The following is a 24,550-nucleotide window of genomic DNA, read 5'->3' as shown; positions in this document are numbered from 1 at the left end:
ACACTCCCGTTACTGTGTTCAAACATTTCTGTTCTGATGGACAAGTGAAATATGCTTATGCCCTAATAACTGTACTTTCAACACCCAGCAGAAGGCAGACAGCTCTTCTGTCTGGGCAACTACGCTTCACTGCAATTTTGCAAACCTACTTTAACAACTACCCAGTTCTCAGACATTAGTTCATTTGAGACACTGCTTTCTATATCCCCTTGTGCCAATTAAATAATGAACCCTTTCAACAGCAATTTATAAAATATTAAAAACTTAAGTTTCACTTTTACCTTAAAGTTATCATAAAAAACAAACTAATTTGCGAAAGAAGAAGGTCATAACCGCCTGAAAAGGAAACACAGTTTTGCTAAGACTTAAGAATTGGGGGAAAGAGGGCACAATTAAAGCCTTATACTAATAATATTAATAGACTTGCACTCTTTGTTCAACTCAAAACTAATACAAATGCAAATTTTCAGGAGGGAAGACTTACTACATAAATTAGTTTCAACTGAGGATCTCTAAGACCTTGCACCTACTGGTCCAATATACCCTGAAGGAGCTAAAAGCCTTTGTGAAGAAGTAAGCTGATTTTCTATTTTAAAATTCCTTTCTGGAATCATTAAAGCAATACAGAAGAAGATGTCTCACACAATATTATGAAGGAGGCAAAGAGATCATCTCTAACACAGGGTCATCAAAGTCACACTCAAAGAAACTTTTTTAAGCTAGCTCCTGCCTCAGCACAGCTTCTCTCCATTAATGATACCCACATGAACACCAGCACTGCAGCACATAAAATACCTCATACACCCTAATTATTTATTTTTACAGTATGCAAGTATAGCAGAGCACCCTGCTCTTCCCATTCTACAGAGGGGAAACAATCACAAAATATTCCAGCTGAAAAATTATTTTCAGAGTATTTCTCCTTAATTTTACTCTTAACTCTCTTTTTGCCTGTTAATTTTAGTATTTAATTAAGTAATTTGCTGGTCTTGGGGCTAATCCTAGAAAATTTTAAGTACATACACAGCTAATCCCCATACAATTTTCATGCAATGTATACAGCTGTAAATGTTTCAGAGATTGCATTTCTTATCATGATAGGCCTTTCAGATAAAGATGTGTGAAAATACAATAATAACCACAAAATTATAACAAAATGCATCTAAGTAGATAAAATGAATTTGTACTTGTACTTAAAAATTAAACCTACTTATTGACTCACTTCTACAAACAGGTTCTTATTCCTCCTCCCCCTCCACATGCACAGGAGGGGGAATTATGCATGAAACAGTCAAGGCAAAACACAACTACCACCAAGTATGTGAGATTATTCTCACAGTTTTATCATACTCGGTATTGTATGCTTTTTTCCCTGTAGGTATTTCACAGTATCTCAGATACAATTGTTTAAAAAGGTATTACTTGCAGTAAAAAGTTTAGACAGAGATGTATGCATTTTGGAAAAGGCTACTCAAGCAAAGTCCATCCTTTCCCACAAGGAGCACAAAGACAAAGCTCCGACTTTTAGGGTATTTCAAAAGCATTAGCCTTTAAACCACACAGCAAGCTATGTGTCAAATGTGCAGTCATTCTCCATTCCTCAGGCTGTTTCTAAGAAATAGCTTAAGATTCTTCTCTGAAAAAAGCTCTGCATTTGCATTGCCTCCTGGATGAAATACCACTTCCAAAAAAGTATTTGATGTCTTGAGCAGTGCCAACACAGACCCATCAGAGGACACAGCTCCTTCCACGTGCAGTCAGGGTCCTGCTCCCCTTACACAACTCCTTCGTCCTCCATCAGACAGAGCAGCTTTTATTATCAGTTAATTCACATCAACATCATCCACAGCTCTTTTTCATATCTAACACACTCTCCAAAGTCCAAATAAAACAGAGGTGGTGATAGCTTTTCTACAAAATGCTCCCATCTGTGCCTTCAGCTCTTGAGCGTACGCTCAGTATACATAAGTATATACATAGTTGGGACTAATTTTCCTCTAGTTTTTATTTTTTATTCATAATAAACATGATGCTCAGCTGTTTCCTCACCACTACGAGAGTCTCACTCCTTGCCTGCATATCTAAATCCTGTTCAGCAGCCATCTAGGTGACACTGCTGCTGGAGCACCAGATTGTGATGCTGCTTTCCGGCCGGGAGCACGCTGCCTTGCTCCGTTAGGTGAGGACACTGAGCAGTTACACACAGTGTTTTATTTTAAAATGCTGTGCAAGCATTAACTAATCTGCCCAGTGCCCTGTGAGGGAGGTGACTATAACTCTCTCCTATTTTACAGATGAAGAAACAGACAGTTTAAGCGATTTGCCCCGGGCCACACAGTGCGGTAGCGGACAGCTGGGATTACCACAACGCTCCGTCCCCGTGTCCCCAGCCAGCCTGTCAGGCTGCTCACACCTCCCCTGTCAGTGGAAAACCAAGGTTCCTGCCTGGCCAAAGCAGAGACTCTCCCTTGGTCAGGCCTCTCAGCAAAGAAGGGGGTCTCCTGGAAAAAGGCTCATGCACCTAACCGCAGGGCGAGCTCAGGGTCTCATGTTTTGAACTTGCCACTGCGCACTCCAAAAGCCTCTAACGGAATTCACTGAATTTTGAAACATACAGGAGCAAGTCACTACAAACTACAGGGGTTTTTATTAATTGAGACCCCCATAAAAATACTGGTAGAATAAGACAGGCTCCACAGTCTCCTCCTCTTACTACCCCGTGGTTTAAGCTTCTTAGAGCCTTTTAAGACGGATTGAACTAGAGGCTGTTGTCCAACTTTGTCACATCCAATAATCTGAGCGAAGTCTGACATGGCTTTCAGGTGAACCCGTGTAGTTCCTATTTACATGTCTCAGCTAAACCACTTGGAAAGATAGCTCACTGCCACAGCCCGCCAGAGCCTCTAGGACTGTTCTCCTGGACCACCAAAAGGAAAAGGTATTTGAACCAGAAATCAGGATATGTAGATTTCCTCAGCACAGCAGCCTTTCACTATTTACAGACAGCAAGATTTCTTTACATTTAGATCATTCTTTCCCAGCTCCCTTGTTAGTCTGAACGGACTTGACTGGATTTCCTTATACCATGACTAGTCATTTTTAAGCAGCAGCCCTCTGCTTGCTACAAATACACTGGAAGAGGAAAAAAATAACCGGGGAACACATTTCATATTGTTGAAATCAAGTCCACCGAAGCCAGATTTTACACGACATGACAACATACTAATGCCAAACTGACACAAATTCTCATCTATGCATTTTGGCTTTAATGGGTTAATTAGCTTGGCTGGATACAAATTTTAATTATCTGAGTTTGACATTAATGTCCTTGGAGTGTTGTCTATAAGGATTTGGGGAATCATAGACATTATTTTAGTTACTTCTGGAAACTGTGTGTTACACTGGGATTTAAATAGTAAGAACAGACAAGAATAGTGAGAACAGGTTGATCTATTTTGAAAAGTCAGACTTTGTGAAACAGGACAAACTGAAATGAAGCTGAAGCCTAGTGTACTTGGTCTTCAGGGGAGTCTCATGGATATAACATAGGAAATAATCTCCTTTGAGGATAGGCGACAGGACAGAAATTTTAGATTAAGTGCAACAAAAAATTCTGTATGCAACTGAGATTCTGAGTAAAGATCTTCTTGCTGCCTAACACAGTTTCTCAAGGAGAAGATAACCAGTCTTAAACACAGTTATATATACACAGAGTGTTGATACAGGCAAGGAAGAACCACCTACCTCAGTCACTGAGAGCGGCTCAGTTCTTCCAGAGCTAGAACCAGGAGGTGCAGCCTGAAGGCAGAACCTCAGTAGTTCACACTCCCACCATGGAAATTAAGTGTATTTTAAGTGCATTACTTACTTTAAGTGCATTTTCTTACTTTTAAGGGTCTGCATAAGTAGATCAGTCATCTGAAGATTTTTAAATGTGTTTCAATAAATCTGTATTTAATCAGCTACAGAATTTTTCATAGCCAATACTTTTCCAACAAACTATTACAGGTTACTTGAAACAAGTAAGATCTGCAGTTCTGCAGAAAGCAGTATCTACTAGAAGCTTTTCAAAATACCCTTCTCTGTTTTTCTATTCTTTTCTGTTCGTTTTTCTAGAAATGGATTTAAGAGTGAAAAGAGAATCCTGATGACTTTTTGTGAACAGATTTAAGCTCTCTTTTTGCTTGCAACAAGACATGTAAATTCATTCCTTATAACAGCAATTGCAGTAGTTCTTTAAAATGCAATGCAACCCTTTTGTGCAGTAGCTTTTCACCTTTTAAAGACAATCTTCATTCTGTTTTCCATGTTCCCTTGGTACCAAAACCAAAGTCATTTGGATTTTCTTCTGTAAAAATTTGTACAGGCAATTTGGCTTTAGGAACACTAAGTAAATGCAATGCATTTCTCTTTTAGGTTCACACACCTATGTAATTGCTAGAATTATCTGAATACATTTAAATTCCTCCTAAATGAAGGAGGGTGGCATTCAGACAACTCCTCTGCTGCCCAGTAAGAATTATAAAAAAGGTAAGGGCTTATTTGAATCACAGTATGTAACTTACAGAAAGGAGTCTATTCTCCTTATTTTGTTCCAGTGTGTTCTGGTTAAAATACCCAGACTGTGGTCCTGTGAGAAGTCAAACACCTCCTGGGAACTGCAGAGCAAATTTAGAGCACTTAGCACTCCATCGACTCAGCTCCTAACTTAACAAGGGTAAGGAAAGAAATGAGGGAGGTTATCAAACTAAGAAGGGATAATCACAAAAAAATGGTAAAAAAAAGTTCAAAAGCATGGCAGAACAAAATTCTCTGCCATGCAGAAAAAGAGCAGAAAAAATATTTTTTTTAATGAAGAAAAGCAAAAGCTAAATCTTTTTGTAACATCGCCTGCACTTTTTGTTCTTAACCCCAAAAACTGCGAGTAGACAAGTTTGTGTTACAGTCTTTAGAATATTAGGGAAGATATTTTTACCCTTGGATAAAACATTAAAACCTCTAAAGGCCTCACTCATTCACAGATGGGAAATGGAAAGCCTTCCTATCATGTATTTTGGAGACAAAACCTTTTTTTCTGGAAATGCTGATAAGGAACAAATTCAAACTGGTCCTCATCCACCCGGATCATCTCATTAAAACAATGGTATCTTTTAAACCCTGTATCCTGAGCTATCGGTCAATTTTGATTGACACAAATATTTGTATTAGGGGTTACACACTGCAATTTACAATTGGGGACTATCACAATACTGTATGTTAATGTAATCAGTATTTTCATTTCATGAATTCATTTGCAGCATGACACTGCAAGGGTATTCTTACATATACTGAAGACACAATTGCTAAGTAGTTCAACAATTCTCCTTTAAGTGGGATTTTTTTTTGTCTGATAAATTTTTAACACAATAAAACCACTCCTAGTTCTGTGTGCATGTTTTAATTTCCCACCTTTTAAAATGTTTAGACACTTGGAATACCTAGCATACTGAATTAATCCACAAATATTTACAAGAAAAATCTATTTAATTTCTTTCTATAGTAACTACCACAGGGACTATTGTAATGAAAAATTTCCCATCTTAAGGAATTAATGCGATTACTGATATAGAAAAGAAATGTAATTTATATCATCACAAACACGTAAAAGATATAATCCCATATTCACAAAAGGAATCTTTATTCCCTCTTTGAATTCTGAGACAATACAGTCTTGCCTTGAGGAGAACAGAAATATTATGAAGTACCTTAAGCAAGATAATTGTAGGAGAAAAAAACTACAATTGCATTATTGTTGTGCTAAACTGTGACATACTTAAAAAGCTAATTTCTTTTATTTTAATGGAATTTGGTGTGCATATCCTTTAATCTACTTCACTATTTCTTCACATTTTTACACACAAACACATGTGTAAAGTGTTTCCCATTAGCTGTATTACCTAGTTTAACAAACTGCAATGACTTTAAAACAATTAAAAATATACTTGGCAATTCGATAAACTTCACTCTATTTATTAACTATTTTGGAACTAACTAAATATCTAGAATGTCACAAAACTGCACAGCAAATTAAAGATCTACTGCAACTCAAATATTATTCAAGAAGACACAATCAATATTTGATGAAAAAGTAACATTTGACATGAGTGACTGTCCCAAATTTTACCAAATACATTTCAACCAATCACAGTGCTGAACAATTTGCATCTAAATCAAAAGCTAAGCAAACAAAAATGTATCCCCAAAATAGGGCTTTCTACAGCTGTGTCAGTTAAAGTGCATTTAAAATTCAGTACAGTCACCCTTCAATTATTCCTTTCAATTAAATAAATTTTAACGAAGAAATTAATCTACTGTGGCTGGGCATTTCTCTATTCCACAGAAGCAAACATTTTTTCACTCATTCTCCTTTAAAAAGCAAATTTAACAAAACTACTAAGACAAAAAGGATGACCTAATTAGTACTAAGTAATATTTAAAGCTTTTATATATAGTACACTCTTACTGCTACCCCTAACTTCCAAGGCTTTATACTCACTGATATTGTTTGATTTATCTGGCACTACTGCTGCTTAAGCATGCAAATTCACATTCTCCATTCTTGTATGCATCCAACATACACAGAAGGAGCCAAACTGTGAAGACAATATCCTGTACCTGTTAGGCACTGGTGTGCTCAAAGGCCAGCAGGGCAGCCCTGGTGACCAGAGAGCTCCCATGCACAGACCCACCCAACTTCAGCCTAAGGCAAGAACAAAAACTCCCCAGAACCAGCAAGAACACTCAAAACTGTTCAAGTAGTCTAGAAACCCTTTTCTACCTGACAATCCCCCTAGGAAACTTAAACCCTGAACAGATGCTCTCCCACTTCTCACCATTCAGCAGAGTGAGACACGAGAGATGACATGCAATGAATATGTGTCTTGTATCTATTTCCTCATAATCCTAACTCCTGTTAAAACCCCAAATTATTAGGGCTGTACTAAGTTTGCTTCAGTTATCTGAACAGATCTGACCAGCTAGTTATGAAAAAAACACCCCTCTAAATTAAACACAGTAATATTGGATAAAAAAATGTAGGTCACTGAAAAAACAGACCATCAACAAATATTGCCAGGTTTAGCTCAGCATGAGCCTTCCTTTGCTCAGTTGAGACCCCAATTCCTATATATCAAAGCCTTTAAGCACACACTGGCCTTAAACACATGCTTAAAAAAGCTCTGCCCTGTTAGGACCTTCTGCCTGGCACGCAGGACGTTGGGGACTGCTGGCAGTGTAATCCCCTGCAGTGAGCCTGCCCTCTTTTCCAGCGTGTGACCTACTCTCGGAATTTATGTCCAAAACAAAAAGATTATGTACAAAAAAATCAAACCACGTTGTGTCAATGTGATGATAATGCCCAATACACATCACCCTGTAAACTGCGCTCACAAAATGCCACTGAAACAAAAGTCACACCTACGAAAGTAACTACAGTGCAATAAACACACAAGAGAGACATTAAAGTAATACCTGCCAAATATCAGTCTTGCAAATTTGTGCCACAAGCAGCAAATTCATATTACACAGCAATGGGCTGCACGTCTTTCACAAACATAACTTTTTTCCTAATTAGAACAAACGAATAAAAGCTCCAATAATCTTCTCTAAGTTGCATTCACTTAGCATGAAAATGGTTTACAGAGTTTAAGCCAGTTGTATTTTTAAGGGAGAAAAGTGTATCAAGGAAAGAGGTAACCTTTTTTCAGAATCATATGTACTAACATGTTTTTTATCATCTAAAACTGAAAACAGTCCTTAAAAAAAAGTTTTTAGTTAATATCAGTGTTTTGGAGCCTCCCACTGGCAGCCATCACACAGCTGAAGTGAACTACCAGCTGAAAGGAGGGTTTACATCCAGTATCAATGACTATTTTACTTTGAAAGAAATTAGTGCTTCTGAGTTTGTATTTTAAATGCAATTTAAAAGATCATAAAGGAAAGAATCCAGCATTTATTGTGTGTCTCTCAGCAGACTACTTAATGTTCAAGCATCTACTATGCAAAGGTCAAATCATTTCACTGAATGTAACAGTGACAAAAATATTCTGCAGCACTGAAAAAAATATCAGATTATCAAGGAAAAAGATCTGGACCTGAGATCTCACAAGAGTCACAATAAATAATGTAGATTCAGTTCTTTCTTTCAGTTAGAAAGAAAATTGCAAAGTTGTGTCAGGAGAACCTGATTAAGAAAGATAACAGGTAAAATACAAATTACATACTTTTGGAAAAGCTATTCATAAAGGAGTATTTTAAAGTAATACAGAAAATGGATTTTTATAAAAAAATGCTCAACTCTTTTTACATAAATATTGCCTGCACAGAATTGGAAAAAAAAAACTCATTCAGATGGGGAACCTCTAGGGTATTCTGCTGCAGGAAGCAACATGGATAGCTGCAGTCAAACAAAAATCCAGTGTAAATAGTTGTGGTAGTTGTAATAGACACAGAGAAAAGCTGCAGTGAGCACCACAGAGGAACAGAACAGGTTACAGGTAAACCAATATGACAAAAATCAACTCAAATGTTTGTCTGAAGCAAACAACAAAGGCTAATAGGCACCAATTTATTTTCCATTTTGTTGTGCTTTTTCTTCCTTGACATTTACATCAAATATTTTAGGCATTCTTTCTAACATAAAGAAGTTCCAAAGTGCACCATGCACAGCTCTTGCTGGCAGTCCTGGGTCTTCAAAGCCAAGATCTCACCACCAACAACAAAGAGCTGAAAACCAACCCAGGAATTGCCTATCTACCCCTGTGATGTGTTTCTGTATAAGATGAATTCGGTGGTGATCAACTGCAGTGATCTGGGGAGATCGAGATCACTCCACACCAGTGGAATGGCAGCAGAAATGCAACTGAGCAGCAAGTGAGGGGAAAAAAAAAAAAAAACAACAAACAGGAGCAAAGTACGTGTAGAGAGAGAAAAAAAAAATTGAGAACTACATGGCCAAAAAAAGAAAAAAAACACCAACCAAAACAGAAGACAAGGCAGCAAAGAAATAAACAAGATGAGGGAACAAAATAGAGGGAATAAGGTAACTAAGAGCAAAAGCACAAGGTAGTGTCCACCTGTCCACTTTCTGGAAGAGAACACATCATTTGTCACACTGAAAAAAAGTGAAAGGGTGTTTTTAATTTGGTTTGTTTTTTCTAATTAGACATATCCAATCAAATGTCAAGCAAGGATGGAAAATAAGGTGCCAAACTGGTATTACACCTGAATGTGTCTTCTGTTTGTGAGTTCACAAAACCAAAAAAAAAGGTACCAGTGTAGATATCATTAATTTTATATATTAATACAAAGGTACATAAGTTTAGCTATTAAATTATGTTCAGAAACATACATACGTTTTTTCCTGTGCTCAACCAGCTCAATAGCCTGCCTTGCTGAGCATTTTGAAAACCAGTTGTCCCCAAGCAGAACAGTGATCTCATTGGTGTGGACAAGCTTTCCTGGCATGAAGGCAAGAGGACCCAAAGGTACCTGTCAAAGACACAGACATCACTAGTGAAAATATAACTTAGACAGTCCTGCATGTCTTAGTTTTTTTAAAAGGCAAAACACAGATTTAAAAAAATTAAAATTCTACAGCAGCTGTTTAGTGACTAACCCTTCCTAAATATTCAAATGACCAGATCCATTTGACTCTAGCATTGTACTTGGAAAATCCAAAAACTTGTATTTCACCAGACAACTTGTCTTGTGACACAGAACTACAGGGCTCACGTGGAAAACAAATTCACTTAATCTGAACATACAAACTTTGATAATACAAATTATTATTTGAGTTATATGCAGACTACATTCATTTCCTAATAAAAGCCAGATCAGCCTTGCTAAAATTTTTTTTAATACTTAAATAGGTATGATCAACTCAAAGGTGAGTTGCCTTTCTCAGTATCTGTCTTGCTAATACTAAGTACCTAGGACTGGGGGTGACACTGGGGCTACCAGCAGGACCACAGACAGTGTTTAATCTCACTTTGCTGGGTCATTCACCAGGCTGCAAACCTCAGCTTCCGAGGGATGCTCCACAAGCAACCCTCTAACTTCTCTGCACAAGGACAATAGTTTAAAAAAACCAGACAGCATCAGACAGTGCTTGGGTGAGGAGGAACCTCGGCTACCCCTATCCCTGTCCCCTGCACCAGCCCTTGGCATTCTGACCCCCAGGCCCACTGCCACCTACCTGGCTGCCTGTGGGCTTCAATCATGGAGAAATTAGGAGAGCAAAATCAAATTAGATCTAAAATTGAGGAGGCATAAAGATAAGAACCACATCCATGTCAAGTTCTCTCTTTTTTCAGGGTAAAAAGAGATCTATCCCAAACAGTTTGTATCAGCTCCTTTTACTTTATTCCTCTGCCTTCTTCCTCAGTTCCTCAGCACAGCCACTTGCTTTCTCATTGTGTTTGTGCTGAAGCAGAGCACGGGCCTAGTGGATCTGTCTCCCTGGAAAGCAATCTTCCTCTCTTCAATACCCAGGAGGGTACCAGTCCTGGAAACAGTTCTCCAGCAGGCAGGACCCTGACATTAAGACTATGCAGAATGTGCTTTTCCCTACACATGTGCCCTCCCTGACTTGGTTTTAAAGTAGCAGACTGCACGAGTTGCCTGTTCACTCTTCCCCTAAAATGATGAAAGCAAAATTAAAAGCATATGAAAATATTTGGCTAACAGGAAAGGAAGTGTTTCTATACATTTAAAATAACAGATGTGAGTTAACATTGCTGCTTCAACTAAGAATAAGCCCTATCTAGTTTTTTTTTTTAAAGTAACAGTTTCTATGCTTTGAAACAACACAATCATTATGTTTTACATCATGTGGCTACACACAACACTCATGATAAATGGACTACACACAAAATCCAGAGCTGTATCACCAGCACAGGAAAGGGAAACCCTCCCTTTTCCCACATGGTTAAGTGTACTCCAACACTATCTTACTAAAAACCCAGCTCTGAATCTGAGCCAGGCTGCCAGGGAAGGCAGCAGGCAGGCACTGAGTGCTGAAATCTGCCACTCGGTTATGTGCAGTACAACTTCCCTGCCTTCAAAGATGTATCTTGAATTGTCCGTAAGAAGGGAAGAGGAAAAAAAAGAGAAACAGAAGCCAATTTGTTCAGCATTTTGGTGAACACAAGCCAGTAGGGCAAATTCTACACAGGAAGCTGTGCAGTTGTTAGGGAAGATTCAGAGCACCAGAAAAGATCGCTATGTCAATGGGAAGATCGGTGGAACAAAAATTAGCAGCACCTTTTTATGTAAAAATCAATGTTCTAGGGTTTATTTCCATGAATCAGGAAATACTACGGCCACTTTCTTCTCAGGAAATGACTAAGTACCGTAATTCAGTCATAATTACAGTTTTCTATACAATAAATTTACATATCAAACATGTCAGGTTTTGTGTTAAGCATTTATGTCATCAGCTTTCAGTTGTCAGTAACACTGTAATTTATAATGGATTTCAAAGAAAGAGAAAGAAACAAAAGCAAAGGTTTAACTATTATCATAATAAATGTAACATTACTAAGTACTGGCAACCTGCTAACACCTCACCCCCAGTGAAGGCAGCCCAGATTTTAACAGTTTTAGCCCATTTTCTTGTGCGACCTCTGCCATGTACATACCATGATATCATAGGACAACTTGTCAGGCAATGTTTGGAGTCGCTCCTGAAGAGCCTCATAATCACTCTCCACCTTCTTCCTGTTAACAAATTCAAGTTGATTCAATTTCACAGCTAAAGTAAAGAGTTAATGTTTTTCTGCCAGTAAATCAAAAACACACCAAAAATACAGAAAAACGAGCTATTTTACTCAAACACAGTTGATAGATTAATAAGTCATTTATAAAAGACATGGGATGACGAACATAATAGCTAGATTATTTTCTAATAATGTGTATTTAGATAGGCACATGATTATTTAAGATTGTGCATGTCTCGTTCTGAATCAGACTTTTTCATGGTGCAAAGAAGCAGTTCTTTCACTAGGATTTTGAGTATCTCACTGCATGTTCAAGTTATAACACCACCAATATTTAGAAAAAGAACTGAAAATCCAGTTCATGCTTTTTAAGAGGCAAATTCTTCAAACTATCATTTGTAATACAGAGCTGATGACCTTGGTTTGAGCTGACATAAATGGGCAAAACTTCAATGAATTCTGATTTTCCCATGAACTTTGTGTTACTACCAGGAATCAACACTCCTGGAAGATAGCTTGACCACCAGGATTCTGTCACATCTTCAAGCCCAGAGGAGGGACAGTACAGGTGAGGAGCATCCCTTCTGATACTTCTCCATCCAAAATGTAAATAAGGCTCATGCTACATGTTGCTACCCAGGAGCAAAATGGTTTGGTGAACCGGGACAAGGTATTCATAGCCATGGCAGACACCTGGCATTTCACAGGACTTTCCAAGAAACAGCATTTCAGTGGCTGCAGGGATTTTACTTTATGTGCAAAACAAGAAACTACATTCCCTCTAAAAAAGCCTTCTTTTGTAAAGACATTCTTAAATACTTAAATTTGTCTGGAAGAAATCTTTTAATGGACCCCTGCCATTCTGAAGACAGTCAGAAATCAGCTCCTGCATGAAGTAGCTGGCATATAAATGTCAGGTTTGATGATATTGTTTACTTCTACTTCAAAACACTAAACATATATATATGGTAGTAAACTCTGCAATAAAAGGCAACTGAAAGCACAGAGCAGCACACTTAACAACGCTGACCCAAGATGCAAATTACAGGTTTTCTGAGGATGATTCAGGAAAGCAATCTATAAATGTGCTGAAAAATGAATGTCATAGTTGACACCACAACTCTCAAAATATTACAACTAATTTTCTTAGATTAATAAGCAGAGTGAAATCTTTTTTAGCATTTGTTATGAAAAATTATCTGATACTCTTATGTTTTGACTCATTTGCTTCACAGCTGAACTCTGGTGTAACAATCCTACCTCATACCTACTTTAGGTTGTTGAACTCGTCCTGAAAAAAAGAATTTAGGTTTTCACGCCACTTGGACATTAAAACCATGTTCCACGTAACTGATTTACAAAAGATGCTTGCTGCTGCTTTGCTCTCACAGCAGATTTCTCCCAGACGTTTTCGGCAAGTCCTTCTGTCCACTGCCCACATCAGAGTGAAAATATAATTCACCTCCTTCAAAGAGGAAGGACAAACTCATGAATCTTAGTAAAATGCACTGAGATGTTCTGGGGGAGGAAGGAATATAATGAAAGCTTGGTGTCAACAATAACAATCCATTACTTAATGCTATTTACAGAACCCAGCCTTGCCTCGGAGAGATCTGGATTTGAGAAATGGACTCCAAGCAGCCACTGAAAAACAAACACGAACGCCAAGCCAAAGGCCTGGCCCACGTCTCAAATGCAGAGAGAGGACTCCAAGGGAAGAGCCTGGTATGATAATCGCCCACTCATAGCAGGATTAAACATTCCCATCATTTCATGGCTGAAAGTCACTCAACATTTCCTCATTAACCTGAAAACTAACTGTCTTTAAGGTCTGACTGCTGCGTGTTACTGAATAATCTGATCAGGGTCCAGGAGAAATCACAGAAGCTGTGCTACTTTAGAAGCAAAGCATCCCGCTTTTTGTTCTGGGACTGCTGCCCTTTGCTGAGCAAACCTCCACCATGGCAACCTCTAGAAGTAGGGTCACATCCTGAACTGGGCCATGGAGATAAAGAAAATTTATATTAATCCTTTTAAATAATTGGCCTGGAACAGCATTACTTAAGGAAGGAAGCTGACCTCGCTCGTCACGTATCGCTGATGGTTCCACAAGCTCTGGGGTGTGCCAGTGCTACAGTCTGTCACAACAGGCAATGAAGAACCAAAGTGAACAGGGAGGAAGAACACTGGGACTCCAGCTATGAACATGTCCCCAGAAAGGAAAATGCATGTTTAGCTATTAATCCCATACCCAACCCATTATTGGATTCATGGCTTTAGAAACATACTTGAAAAAGTACATTGAAAAATGAAAAAGAAAATAATTTAATGGAAATATATTGAAGCTGAGCATTTTAAAACCCTATTGTTATTCACTCAATTCTATTTAACATTCTTCTGTGTCACTGACTACTTAGAAGGTCTTATATGAACAAATTACTCAGTTGAAATAAGAGCACTCAGCCCTTGCACAATCAAGATCTAAATAAGAGTACTAAATTTTAAAATTTTTTTATGAAATAAAGATTGTATGGATGCCATACAAACTGTTTTTCTATATAAAAGAAATCCGTAAGTTATTTTTTTCTTTAGAGGTTCTGTGCCCAAAACCCCCAAGTTCATGGGGGTCATGGCCAGAATTTGCATAAAAAACAAACACAGGAGCAACTCCTCCTTCCACAGACAACACTCCCAGCCCACTCCACAAACCTCAGCCATTGAAAAAAGGGAAGTAATTGTCACAATTTTCCAAACTTTTAAAAATCTGTTCAAATTTTACAGCTTTCTGCCTAATCGTTTCTTTCTGAAAAATACTGTCTCTTAGTGGAAGAATGCACATTCAGAATTTCACATGGGACCCAAATAGGTGCAGACACTGCAAAGCTCCTGAGAAAGGGCATTGAGCTGGAGATACTCTGCCTGCCTTCACTGCAGCAGCACCAGTAGGCACTTCAATATTTCCCTTATTGAAAATTAATGCAGCCTCTGAATTTTAAACATAAATGAAACATATTAGTTTTAGATTATTTTTGCAAGCCAATAGTCAGAATTTAATATGATGATGTGTATAGATTGCCTTGATTTTTTTCCTCTTATCCAGCGCTTGCAGCCTATGTGCATTTAAACTAAAAACATTTGATACACACTAAATATAAATTATTTGCTTGGAGATCTTTCAGGCATGAAGAAAAAGCCTCTTAAAATAAATTTAAAATATTATATGCTTGATGGTGTATAACCAAAGGTTTAATCTCACCACTAAAGGGGCAGTTGCTGTGATTCTGCAATAACCCTGCAGACAATAATCAAGACAGCTCCTGTTGTTCTCTCAGTAAAATCATGGTAAACACAGCATGGATATATCGTAATTTGATATCTGTAAGATCAACTGTTCTATCTCACAGTAACTCATAATATAAGATTTCATTCACCATTAAATGTACATTTTCCTCAGATGCCATACAAAACTGTTATTTACTAGGTATGTTTTCTATTAACCATAGACTGCCAACAGAGAAAAAAAATGCCCAGAGATAATTTTTTTACATAACAAACCATTTATTTTAAATATTAAAAACTAAGCTTTAGCACATAGTTTACTGGGGGGTGGGGAAACAGTGAAACATTACTTTCCCCATTGTTTCAGCACATGGAGGGGGCAAGTGGAATTTCACTACTTGCTCCATAGTTAGAAAACAACAATAATTCTACCCTGGGAGCACCTTTTCACCATTCAGGCAAATTAAGCATTCAGCCAACAAAGTTACTTGGGCAAAAATGACAGATGAGATAGGTATTTAAGGCAGAAGTATAAACACTAAGGCTCGCTGTATTTGTGATTTAATTGTATCAGTGAGAAATAAATATATTTTAAGGAGAGTACATTGCAACAATTCTGAACTATCACTAACTATAATCCCCAAAACACTCTAGCAGGATTTGACTCACACCAGAATAAACAGCAATACTTTACTAAAACATAACTAGGTTACTCATCAGTATTTTAGACATGTAGACTTTTTTTACTTACCAGTGCTGGATTTTTTCTTGGCAGCCAGTGACCACCTGTCATCAAAACAGATAACTACTCATGAAAAAAACAAGGCTAAGCACACAGCTGCAATGTCAATGCATCAGAAACTAGAACAGGAGCTTTACAGATTTGGTGCTGTCTCTATCCACATTTTTATTTGTCAGGGCAAAGGCGTGTGAATGGTCGTTCTTAAGCAGCACACTTTATCACAGGCTAATGCAGAGTGATAACCACAGAAAAAAATTACAGCTTTTCACTTCTTATTTTGGTACAATACCTGCTCCGTAACTATTACATGACACACGATCGGAGATAAGTTGCAGTTTGTGCAATCTGCCGATCTATTTTCAGTGTTATATGTTTGCAGAATAAGAAAACAACATAAATTATAACAAGACATCAATGTAACTCCCATACTCAGTCATTAAAAAGCAAAACAAATGAACCTCACAGCATCAAAAACATTTTTCCTCTATCAGTACATCAACAAATGTTTCCACTGGCCATTTTAACTTGAAAAAGCACAAATTAACTTTGTGCTGTGTAAATATGTGGATGTTTGACACCATGATGGGCTGCTGGCTTCTCTTCTGTTCTTTCTGGGTGTCAAAAGAGGTAAGTTTTAATATAAATAATTCACTTCCTTCCTTATGCCACAGGCTTTCCCAAGAGATACAAAAGAATTTACAAAATAAAGCACATTGTTAAAATCAAACACTTTTATCTTTTTTAACTGAAACTTTTCAGACTATATATATAGCAAACAGGCAGGATGCTGAAACCTGTGACCTTCTCTGCCACAATTACGTGGAGATTTTGTCCTTCAAAATATATTCTGATCTCTGAATAATGGTTACCAAAAATACAACACAAACAATTTCATTCAATTATATGAAATGCAATGAAGCCACAAGGCAGTTAAATATGTCTAGACAGCTTCTCAATATAAGCGTTTTCTAGATTTTTTTTTTTTACAAATTTCGTTTTTCCTATAGCCAAAATAATGCTAACATTTGAAAGCAATTAATGAGAAAATTTGCAGAGAAAACAATAACATACATTCAAGTACCACTGAAATCACTGGAGCAGATAATTCTTTTTTTTTCCCCCAAACAACAGAATGAAAGACAATTTTTTTTTTTCAGTTAGCATATGTGCAGCTTTTGCACAACAGATCTCAGACCCTGCACTTTTTATACTCATGTGGGAGTAAAAAAAAAATGGGAGTACTTTGTGAGCTATTAATTCTTTAAACAGAGCAAAGTTCTTAAATGAAAAGGATCAGCTTTACATTTGTGGTTATGTTATTTCATAATCCATCAGGAAAGTCAGCCAGGTGGCTCATCCCATATAAGCCAAGTTTAAATTTATCATTTGCTTTAAACTCCTACAAATCAAATGCCTCGCAAATATCTTCCTTAATGTGCAAGCTAACTGTTTTTAAGCCTGAGAGTAAATACACAGACTTGTACAGGACATCAACCCAGAAATCTAACTCATACTATTAATATTAAGCCCATTTTAAGAGTAAAGTTTCTGCAGAAGGCATAAATTGTCTGCTAACAAAGCTAAGGCACACTGGAGCCCACCACTAACAAGTTGAGGACTCTGAGCCTATTCTGTCCACATCCTTCATCCTTTCACATTTGGCAGTGATTGTGAAGTACACAACATAATTTAGCATACAAAAATGTTTATGAAATCCTTTAAGAAAGTTTCAATTTAATTGCCCCATTACAGATGAAGACAGAAAAGACGGGAAGCTTTCCATTCCCAATACATGACTTTCCATGCATGAAGTGAGCTGAAAGCACAAAAAGAAAAGCCTTGCAAACCATAAGAGCAGCATGTTCATTAACCTCTACATGATAATCCTTTCATAGCTGCATATTAACTAGTTACATATTCATAATCATTTACATTATTTAGAGGACCTTCTATGAAAATTTCCAGGCTATATCCATTAGCCACAATGTTAAAGGTTACAGAAGATAGTCTACTTAATGTTTCCAGGAAGCTTTTTTAATTAGTAAATATGTAAATTGGGCACATATGCTTTTTATGTTTTTTTAAAATAGTCCATCAGTAAAACAGCATAGGGGCATATGCTGTTTCCATCACCCTTTATCCCCCTTAAAAAAAAAAAAAAAGAGAGAAAAATCAATAACACCAATCAATTTTAATTTAATTCTTCTTCTTTGATATAATCTCTCTTGAAAGGATACCAAAGGGTGGAATGAACAACAAACCTTTTCATTTGAGTGGCCAGCATAAAATGAGACCTGTTACAGAAGTGCTAACATATACCACCTTAAAAATGTTGCAGGCTACACTTCTGGAACTGAAGTCTATTAAAAGAATAGAGAGAATAAATATTGAAAAACAGATGGAGATCAATTATGCATATGACCTTTATTAGGTCAGTCCCACCATTTGGATAACAACTGGTCTTATCACAGCAAAGAAAAAAATAGATAAATATATAAACAAATATTTGATTCTTTGCCTTTAATCAAACACAGAAAAATCATTAGTCTATCTTCCACACATAATTTATATCCAGAGTTACAATTAAAGAATGAAAAACCCTTTTAGGATAAATAAAATAAATGACCTGCTTGTTTGTACACTTGAGTTCAATTTACCTGGACAGCTAGTGCCACCGAGTATGCCTTACTTTTAAGGCATCATAGTGAAGTGGTATCAACAAACTCTGAATTCTCCCCTTTTAGCATAAAAGTGTATGAGTTTGTGAATGCACATGGTTATCAGTGCCTTATCTGCATACTAAAATATTCATTAAACTACTCTTGCAGCAAACTTAACATTACCTAATCATGGGTCGGGTTATTAAAACAGGATCCACTGTCGGAAAACATATTCCACAGTCTTAAAAGAAAGCAAATAGGCAAATATCTTGTTTCCTTCCTCTCTGCCGACAGCAAGTTGTTAAAATGCAGTGCTTCCCAAGCCCCTGACCTGCCAGAGCCACACCTGCAAGCTCCACAAGCAGCCCCCGGGGACAGGGGAGAGGCCATACCCACACACCTGTAACCCAAGGTGTAATTCCTGCTGGATTAAACCCAAACCCTTACAGCAGGAGATTGTGTGCTTGTTCTGCTCTCGCTGCTACATGCCTGAACTATTTCTAGAGATGCCTGTGTTGCTGCTTTTAGGGAATCTCTCCTTTCTAGGTGTCACAAGCAGAGCACGAGGATCAGCTTTAGACCTGTGATCAAGTCCCAGGTGTCCCCAATTCCACCGTGCCGGTGTGATCCCTGGGCAGCTTGCAGCTAATGACTCCAAATCACCCCCAGGCAACTCCTATCAGCCAGCCAAGGACTTCATTAGCTGACCAAAGGCAGAGAATTCCTTCTGTCTGCAACACATTCTCTCTTCCCAGTCTATCTATTTATACTCTACCTTCTCCATGATCTTGCATTTGAAGAGTTCAGACTCTCCTCCATGAATTCAAGTGAGCAGCAATTTGAAAAAGCACTGCACTGATTCTGCAGGCTGAGTTACAACCACTAACTCTGGTCCGGGCTGGGAAGAGAAGCCAGAGCTCCTAACTCAGCAGCCAGGCACTACAATCACTTAGACATTTCCCTGGCAGTGAGGACAGGTGAGAAGGATGCTGTAGCACAAAGCAGATCCTTACCTGTGTGTGCCATGGGTCTCTAACCTATTCCACATTACCCCAGCAGGTCTTCACCCTCCTATACAAGGGCACTTCTTTTCTGCACCTTATTTTTCCTTATCTGTTCCTTCTGCATGTGCTCCCGTTACTCACAGATGAATATAATTCTCTGTGGTGCTTCTGATTAACAAAGTGATGGCACAAGGAGTTCTGTTCTCCTCTCCCTTCCCAGACTATGTCGTTTTATTCAGGTACTTCTCCAAGGTGGAGTGCATGCACATGAATGTTTCTCTCTACTGAGCAGCTGGGCACTGCCTACAAAGGTGCTGGGTTTAGCACACAGAGGGCAATTCTCTCTCATCTCTTCTGAACAGCAGTAAGACAAACTGCCAAGTCAGAACCTTATTTATGTCTCAGCTTCTGAAAAATTGTAAGTAACAGAGCTGGTCCTGGTAACACCTGCAGGCAGTTTGGGGTACCAATGCTAAAACCTGCTGTATGTGAGTCATGCAGTTACCTTGAAATCCAGAGGAGAAACTTTTAAAGATGAAACTTAAATTCCATTAAAATGGTGAAAATAAAAATGTTGCATCAGATTAGGAAGAGGTCCTAAACGAATGAGGCCATTTCCACACTTGCAAGTATGAAGGTGGAAATCTGCCACAGCACAAAAACAAAGTTTCTTTTTAAACAAATTGCAAGTTAGGCATCTAAGAGGCCAAGCAAACGTCTGCTGGTTCTACACGTACACTTGAGTATTTTGCTTCAAAACCGTGGCTCACAATCTGGCTGGTCTTCTGAAATTAGAAGCTAGGGACACAGATCTAATCCCAGCTCTGATTCTGTTTCTTCTATATGGCCTTGAGCAAATCACAACCTCTCAGTCTACATTTCTTCATCTGCAAAATGGGGATAATAGTATTAACCTACCCACCTCAGAGTGTTTAATGATGATTAATTAATGTGAGAAAAGCACTCTAAAGATGTAAGAGCACTATATAAGTGATAAAGCATTATTTACCACTTGAAAAGTAATCTGAATAAAATCAGATATGCAAGTAATTTGTTTACATGTAGCAATAATATAATTTGTGACTATTTAATCTTGAATTAGTCTCACTTTAAACATCCCTTTCAATCACATTTCCAGTTACTTAGGGAAAATGACAGTATGGAATACTTTTTGTGGAAGCAAAGCAAGTAATGAGGTGGTAATTAAAGTAAGGGTCTAATAAAGTCTAAAACCAATGACTTGCCTTCAGGAGACTGTCCCTGCCATTTGGGACTGTAAAAATATCTCAGTTTCAACCTTAGGTCCTGTTGTTCAGAACCTTCCACCAGTGTAAGCTGGCTTCCTGAAATGCAGATCCATGTTTTCAAGGACTGTGATAAATTCAACATCATTTCCACTACTGACTTCCTTCAGGTGACTGCAACTCTGCAGATCTAAATGTTAAATCTTCCACATTCAAGTATTCCCTGCAGTTGATACATGCACATGAGCTGCCTCCGTCTGGAAATGTTTGCAGTATCAACACCCTCTCCAACATGCAGCTCATTCTCATGCATGAGATTTCCCTCTTGTACCCCCAAACACTAAAATTTTACCCATGAAATAACCAGTTCACAATACCACTTTATATTACAGAACAACACTAATGGGTGGTCAAATATTTAACCATCTCTTGGTAACAAGCATGTTAACAAGCCACAGAAAAAATAAACATTTAAAATGAATTTTCATTTTTTCCTCTAGGAAACTACACAGTACTTGCCTAAAACACAGCAATCACTGATGGAGAAAGACAGAATTAACATTTGTACAATTGTTTTTCCTAGAGCCCCATTTTCAATCAAAAAATGAAATAAAACTATTAAAAATTCTTCAGTCTGTTGGCATACTGTATGATCTAATGCAAAATGAAGAAAGCATTTCTGAGCTCTCATATTCATTTATTAAATCATATTACTCAAAAACACTACATTTCAACAAATTATTAACATAAAACCCCCTTTGGGTGGAAAACTTGCCTTTTGAAGAAATGTGTTTGGGAAGAATACCGAAGGAAAAAAGAGAAAGAAATCTGAATCATGGCAAACATTTCTTCCTAAAGGAAAAAATCTTACTTAGAAATATAGTCACAATTTTTACCTTTCTTTACAAGAAAAAAAGTGAAGATCTACTATTTTTATATTAATTGTGTACACACTGTGGGTCTTGCAGTTTTGCAGAAAAAGTAGCACATAACTATTATTTATCAATAAGTAAGTACTAAGTTCTGATCAAAATTATTCTGGGGGAGCTTGAAAACTCTACACAGCAAAAATCCCAAGGGCAGCAGGATGTCTTCTGCTGAGTGAGTTCCATTAACTCTGAACCAGCTGAACTGGGGCAAGTGAGGAACACACTGGAGTAAGATCTCATCCTTCACTGGCAGCAAGCCAGTGTCCATGTCCTGTGACTTCATCCTGAGACAGAGATAAGAACTCAAAACTTTATATTTTAGCTGAGGTCAGGTAAACATATTTGTGTGGCTACACCATACCCAGGCTCATCCAGGTACCCAGAGGGCAGCAGAGCAGCACAGGCACAGAACTCCCATGTGATCCAAGCAACCCAACATCTCAAGCAGGTTTTGCAAGCTTTGATGGAGTTTATGGTGTAACAACTATGCTGTTAGCAAAACCTAAGCTTAACTAGCTTAAAATTGCCATGAGCTGTGAGACCTGCCTCACAGACGTAGCTGCAGGCTGTGGTTCAGCTTTCAGCTGCAGTCCTGAGTAAACTCAGCATCATCCCTCCCTGGCTCCTGCTACTCACTTCCACTGTCTCATCCTCCCAACCCCAACACAATCTGCTGACAGACATTTGTAACCACATTAAGGATCCACACTAGATGAAAAATAGGCCAGGAAGAAAAAAAAAAAGGCAAAAAAGGTCAACAGTAAAATTTGGTTTTAAGCTGGATCCCAGTCCAGTTCACTGAGCACTGTCACAAATGTGCCACCCCAGAATAGCTGAAAGACTGAAAAAAGACACACACTACAAAGTTGATCAAAGTCATTTGGACAACACGTAACCATTAATGAAAATTTTGACCAAGTGTGTGAGACTGTTGCTCCTGTGCTGCAGCCTATGCTAACAGACAAGAGGAACCACAAAACCCAATGCCCTCACCACACAAACACAAAGCCTTAGTGCACTTGCTGCTCTAAAGGCCTCAAGAGGCAAGCTCTGAGCCAGCATATCCACCTGCAACACTGGAGGCTCAGATTAAAACAGAATACAATTTCACAGCCTCAAAGGATGAAAGAAGTACTTGAAACAAGGAGCATCCAAATGGACCTGAGAAGACAGGTTACGAGCTTAATTATAGAATGAGATCTGCAAAGATACTGAAGATGATTCCCAAATAGCACCCTGGTCACTGCATCTACTTCACAGCATCTGTAGACAGCTGTTAAGAGCAGCACAGTTCAGTCACATTTAAATTTTGTGCATATAATCTCATCTACACATTTTAGTTACCAGCGAAGTCGGACACACACTGGCTTGCCCTTTCCAGAATAAAGGCAATGCTTTTTAAACTCTTTCGTGAATAGTCTCCTTCAATTACCATTAAAAAACCTACTGAGGATCTGTTAATTTATTTCACAGCTCTTGACACTATATAAACTAGTGGGTATTTAATTCATACTAATAAGAACGTGGACAAACATTGATTAAAAAAGTAAAAGTGATGATCAATTAACACTGGAGGAACAATAAGTATTCCATAAAAAGCTTCCAGGTAGTGACTGAATTAGCCCTTTTACTTGAAAGCAGCACATGAGAAAACATTAGTGGAACCACTGGACAGGATGGAGTGTATGTCATCACAAATTTCCAAACAGGCAATTGTCCGGGGACCTTTTAAACAGGAATATGGCAAATAAAGCTTCACACAGGTTATTTTTAAAACGAGCACATCAAACCAAGCTTCAGACACTCTGTTCCCTTTTCTCTAACAGTTATTGTGCAAAATGAAGTCATGATGTACCAGTGGCTCATACCCAGGCTTCCTCTGGATCCTGTGAACTTGGACATAGACTGGAAAAAGTGCAAACCGTGGGAGACACTGCACTGGAAAGCACATCTGAGTCTCATCTGTGAGTCCGCAGGCAAGCACTTCCAGATTTCCAGTGGCTCCCAGAGCAGCATGGTGTACAAGACCCTACTCAGCCTCACTGCTCTTTTTCAGACTGCAGGAACAGCTCTAAAACTGCCAAGTTGCCGATTTCATAGCACAGATAATACTTGCAAAGGGCAAACAGAAGCAGTCAGCCCCAGAAGTAAATCATATTAAGAAGAGAAAACAATCTATAGGAGTTTAAGTTTAGGATTCTGTGATTTGTTTCTCTATAACCCACCTACAAGGTGTTTAACTGACAAAAAACTTTAAGTACCCAGGATCTTGAAAATCATTTGGAAATTAAAGATCATACAGCTCTACCATTTAAATTCCTAAAAATTAAGAATATGTCATGATGCACAGTGGACAATGAGGTACAGTAAGAGCTGCACTCAATCTAATTGTACTTTGCTGTCATGATGAGTGACAGGAGAGTCACTTCCTTGTCCTAATTTTCCTAAAAGGAAAATAAAAAAATGTGTTTGTCAGTGCAATACCAAAAAAAAAAAAAATCATATTGCCATCTAATACTGGAATCCTTTAGATTCTCCATGCCCATGTCTGCACTCTGCAAAGGTCTCTTGGGTCTAATTGGTTCTGTAATGTCTCCCATTACACATATTGTCATTGCATTGCTCAGGAACTATAGAACATATCATCCCACTGTAAATTCACTGTCTAAAAAAGTCTTTCCAAATCACACACATCCGACTTGTCAACTTCCCATCAGTTAGTAATCCCAACCCACTTGACTGCAGGAATAAATGTATGTCAAACATTAAGTTTAAACGCAGGCCCTATAGCATGAGAAACCTCCTATTTAAATATTCATTCTGTAATTCCTGCACTAACTTGCAATAGATTTACTGCAGTATTTTCAGCTAACATATATTGCTTTTTCAAGTAATCCACGATACATACATTATTATACTCTTCTTACAGAAATATT

The 24,550-nt window shown here is 38.0% G+C and overlaps 1 protein-coding gene across 6 annotated transcripts in view; it reads right to left on the bottom strand.

Annotated features, from left to right (window-relative positions):
- The window catches only part of URI1 (URI1 prefoldin like chaperone), a 65,659-nt gene that overhangs the window by 13,688 nt on the left and 27,421 nt on the right, over positions 1–24,550 (bottom strand). Inside the window, exons 1-5 of one of the 6 annotated variants that reach the window (XM_069027310.1) lie at positions 18,621–20,408; positions 15,787–15,821; positions 13,836–13,894; positions 11,679–11,757; positions 9,393–9,528 (exon numbers count right to left, since the gene is read on the bottom strand). In XM_069027310.1, the coding sequence (XP_068883411.1) occupies positions 9,393–9,528; positions 11,679–11,681 (139 nt within the window). In that variant the 5' untranslated portion in view covers positions 11,682–11,757; positions 13,836–13,894; positions 15,787–15,821; positions 18,621–20,408. Of the gene's footprint in view, positions 1–9,392; positions 9,529–10,234; positions 10,696–11,678; positions 11,758–13,835; positions 13,895–15,786; positions 15,822–18,620; positions 20,409–24,550 lie in introns of those variants that run through there. The other 5 variants (XM_069027309.1, XM_069027312.1, XM_069027307.1 and 2 more) reach the window with 5 other exon arrangements.

Source organism: Aphelocoma coerulescens, chromosome 11 (genome assembly GCF_041296385.1).
Source record: "Aphelocoma coerulescens isolate FSJ_1873_10779 chromosome 11, UR_Acoe_1.0, whole genome shotgun sequence".
In the NCBI taxonomy this organism is placed as follows: domain Eukaryota; kingdom Metazoa; phylum Chordata; class Aves; order Passeriformes; family Corvidae; genus Aphelocoma; species Aphelocoma coerulescens.
This window is presented reverse-complemented; position numbering and strand designations above follow the sequence as displayed.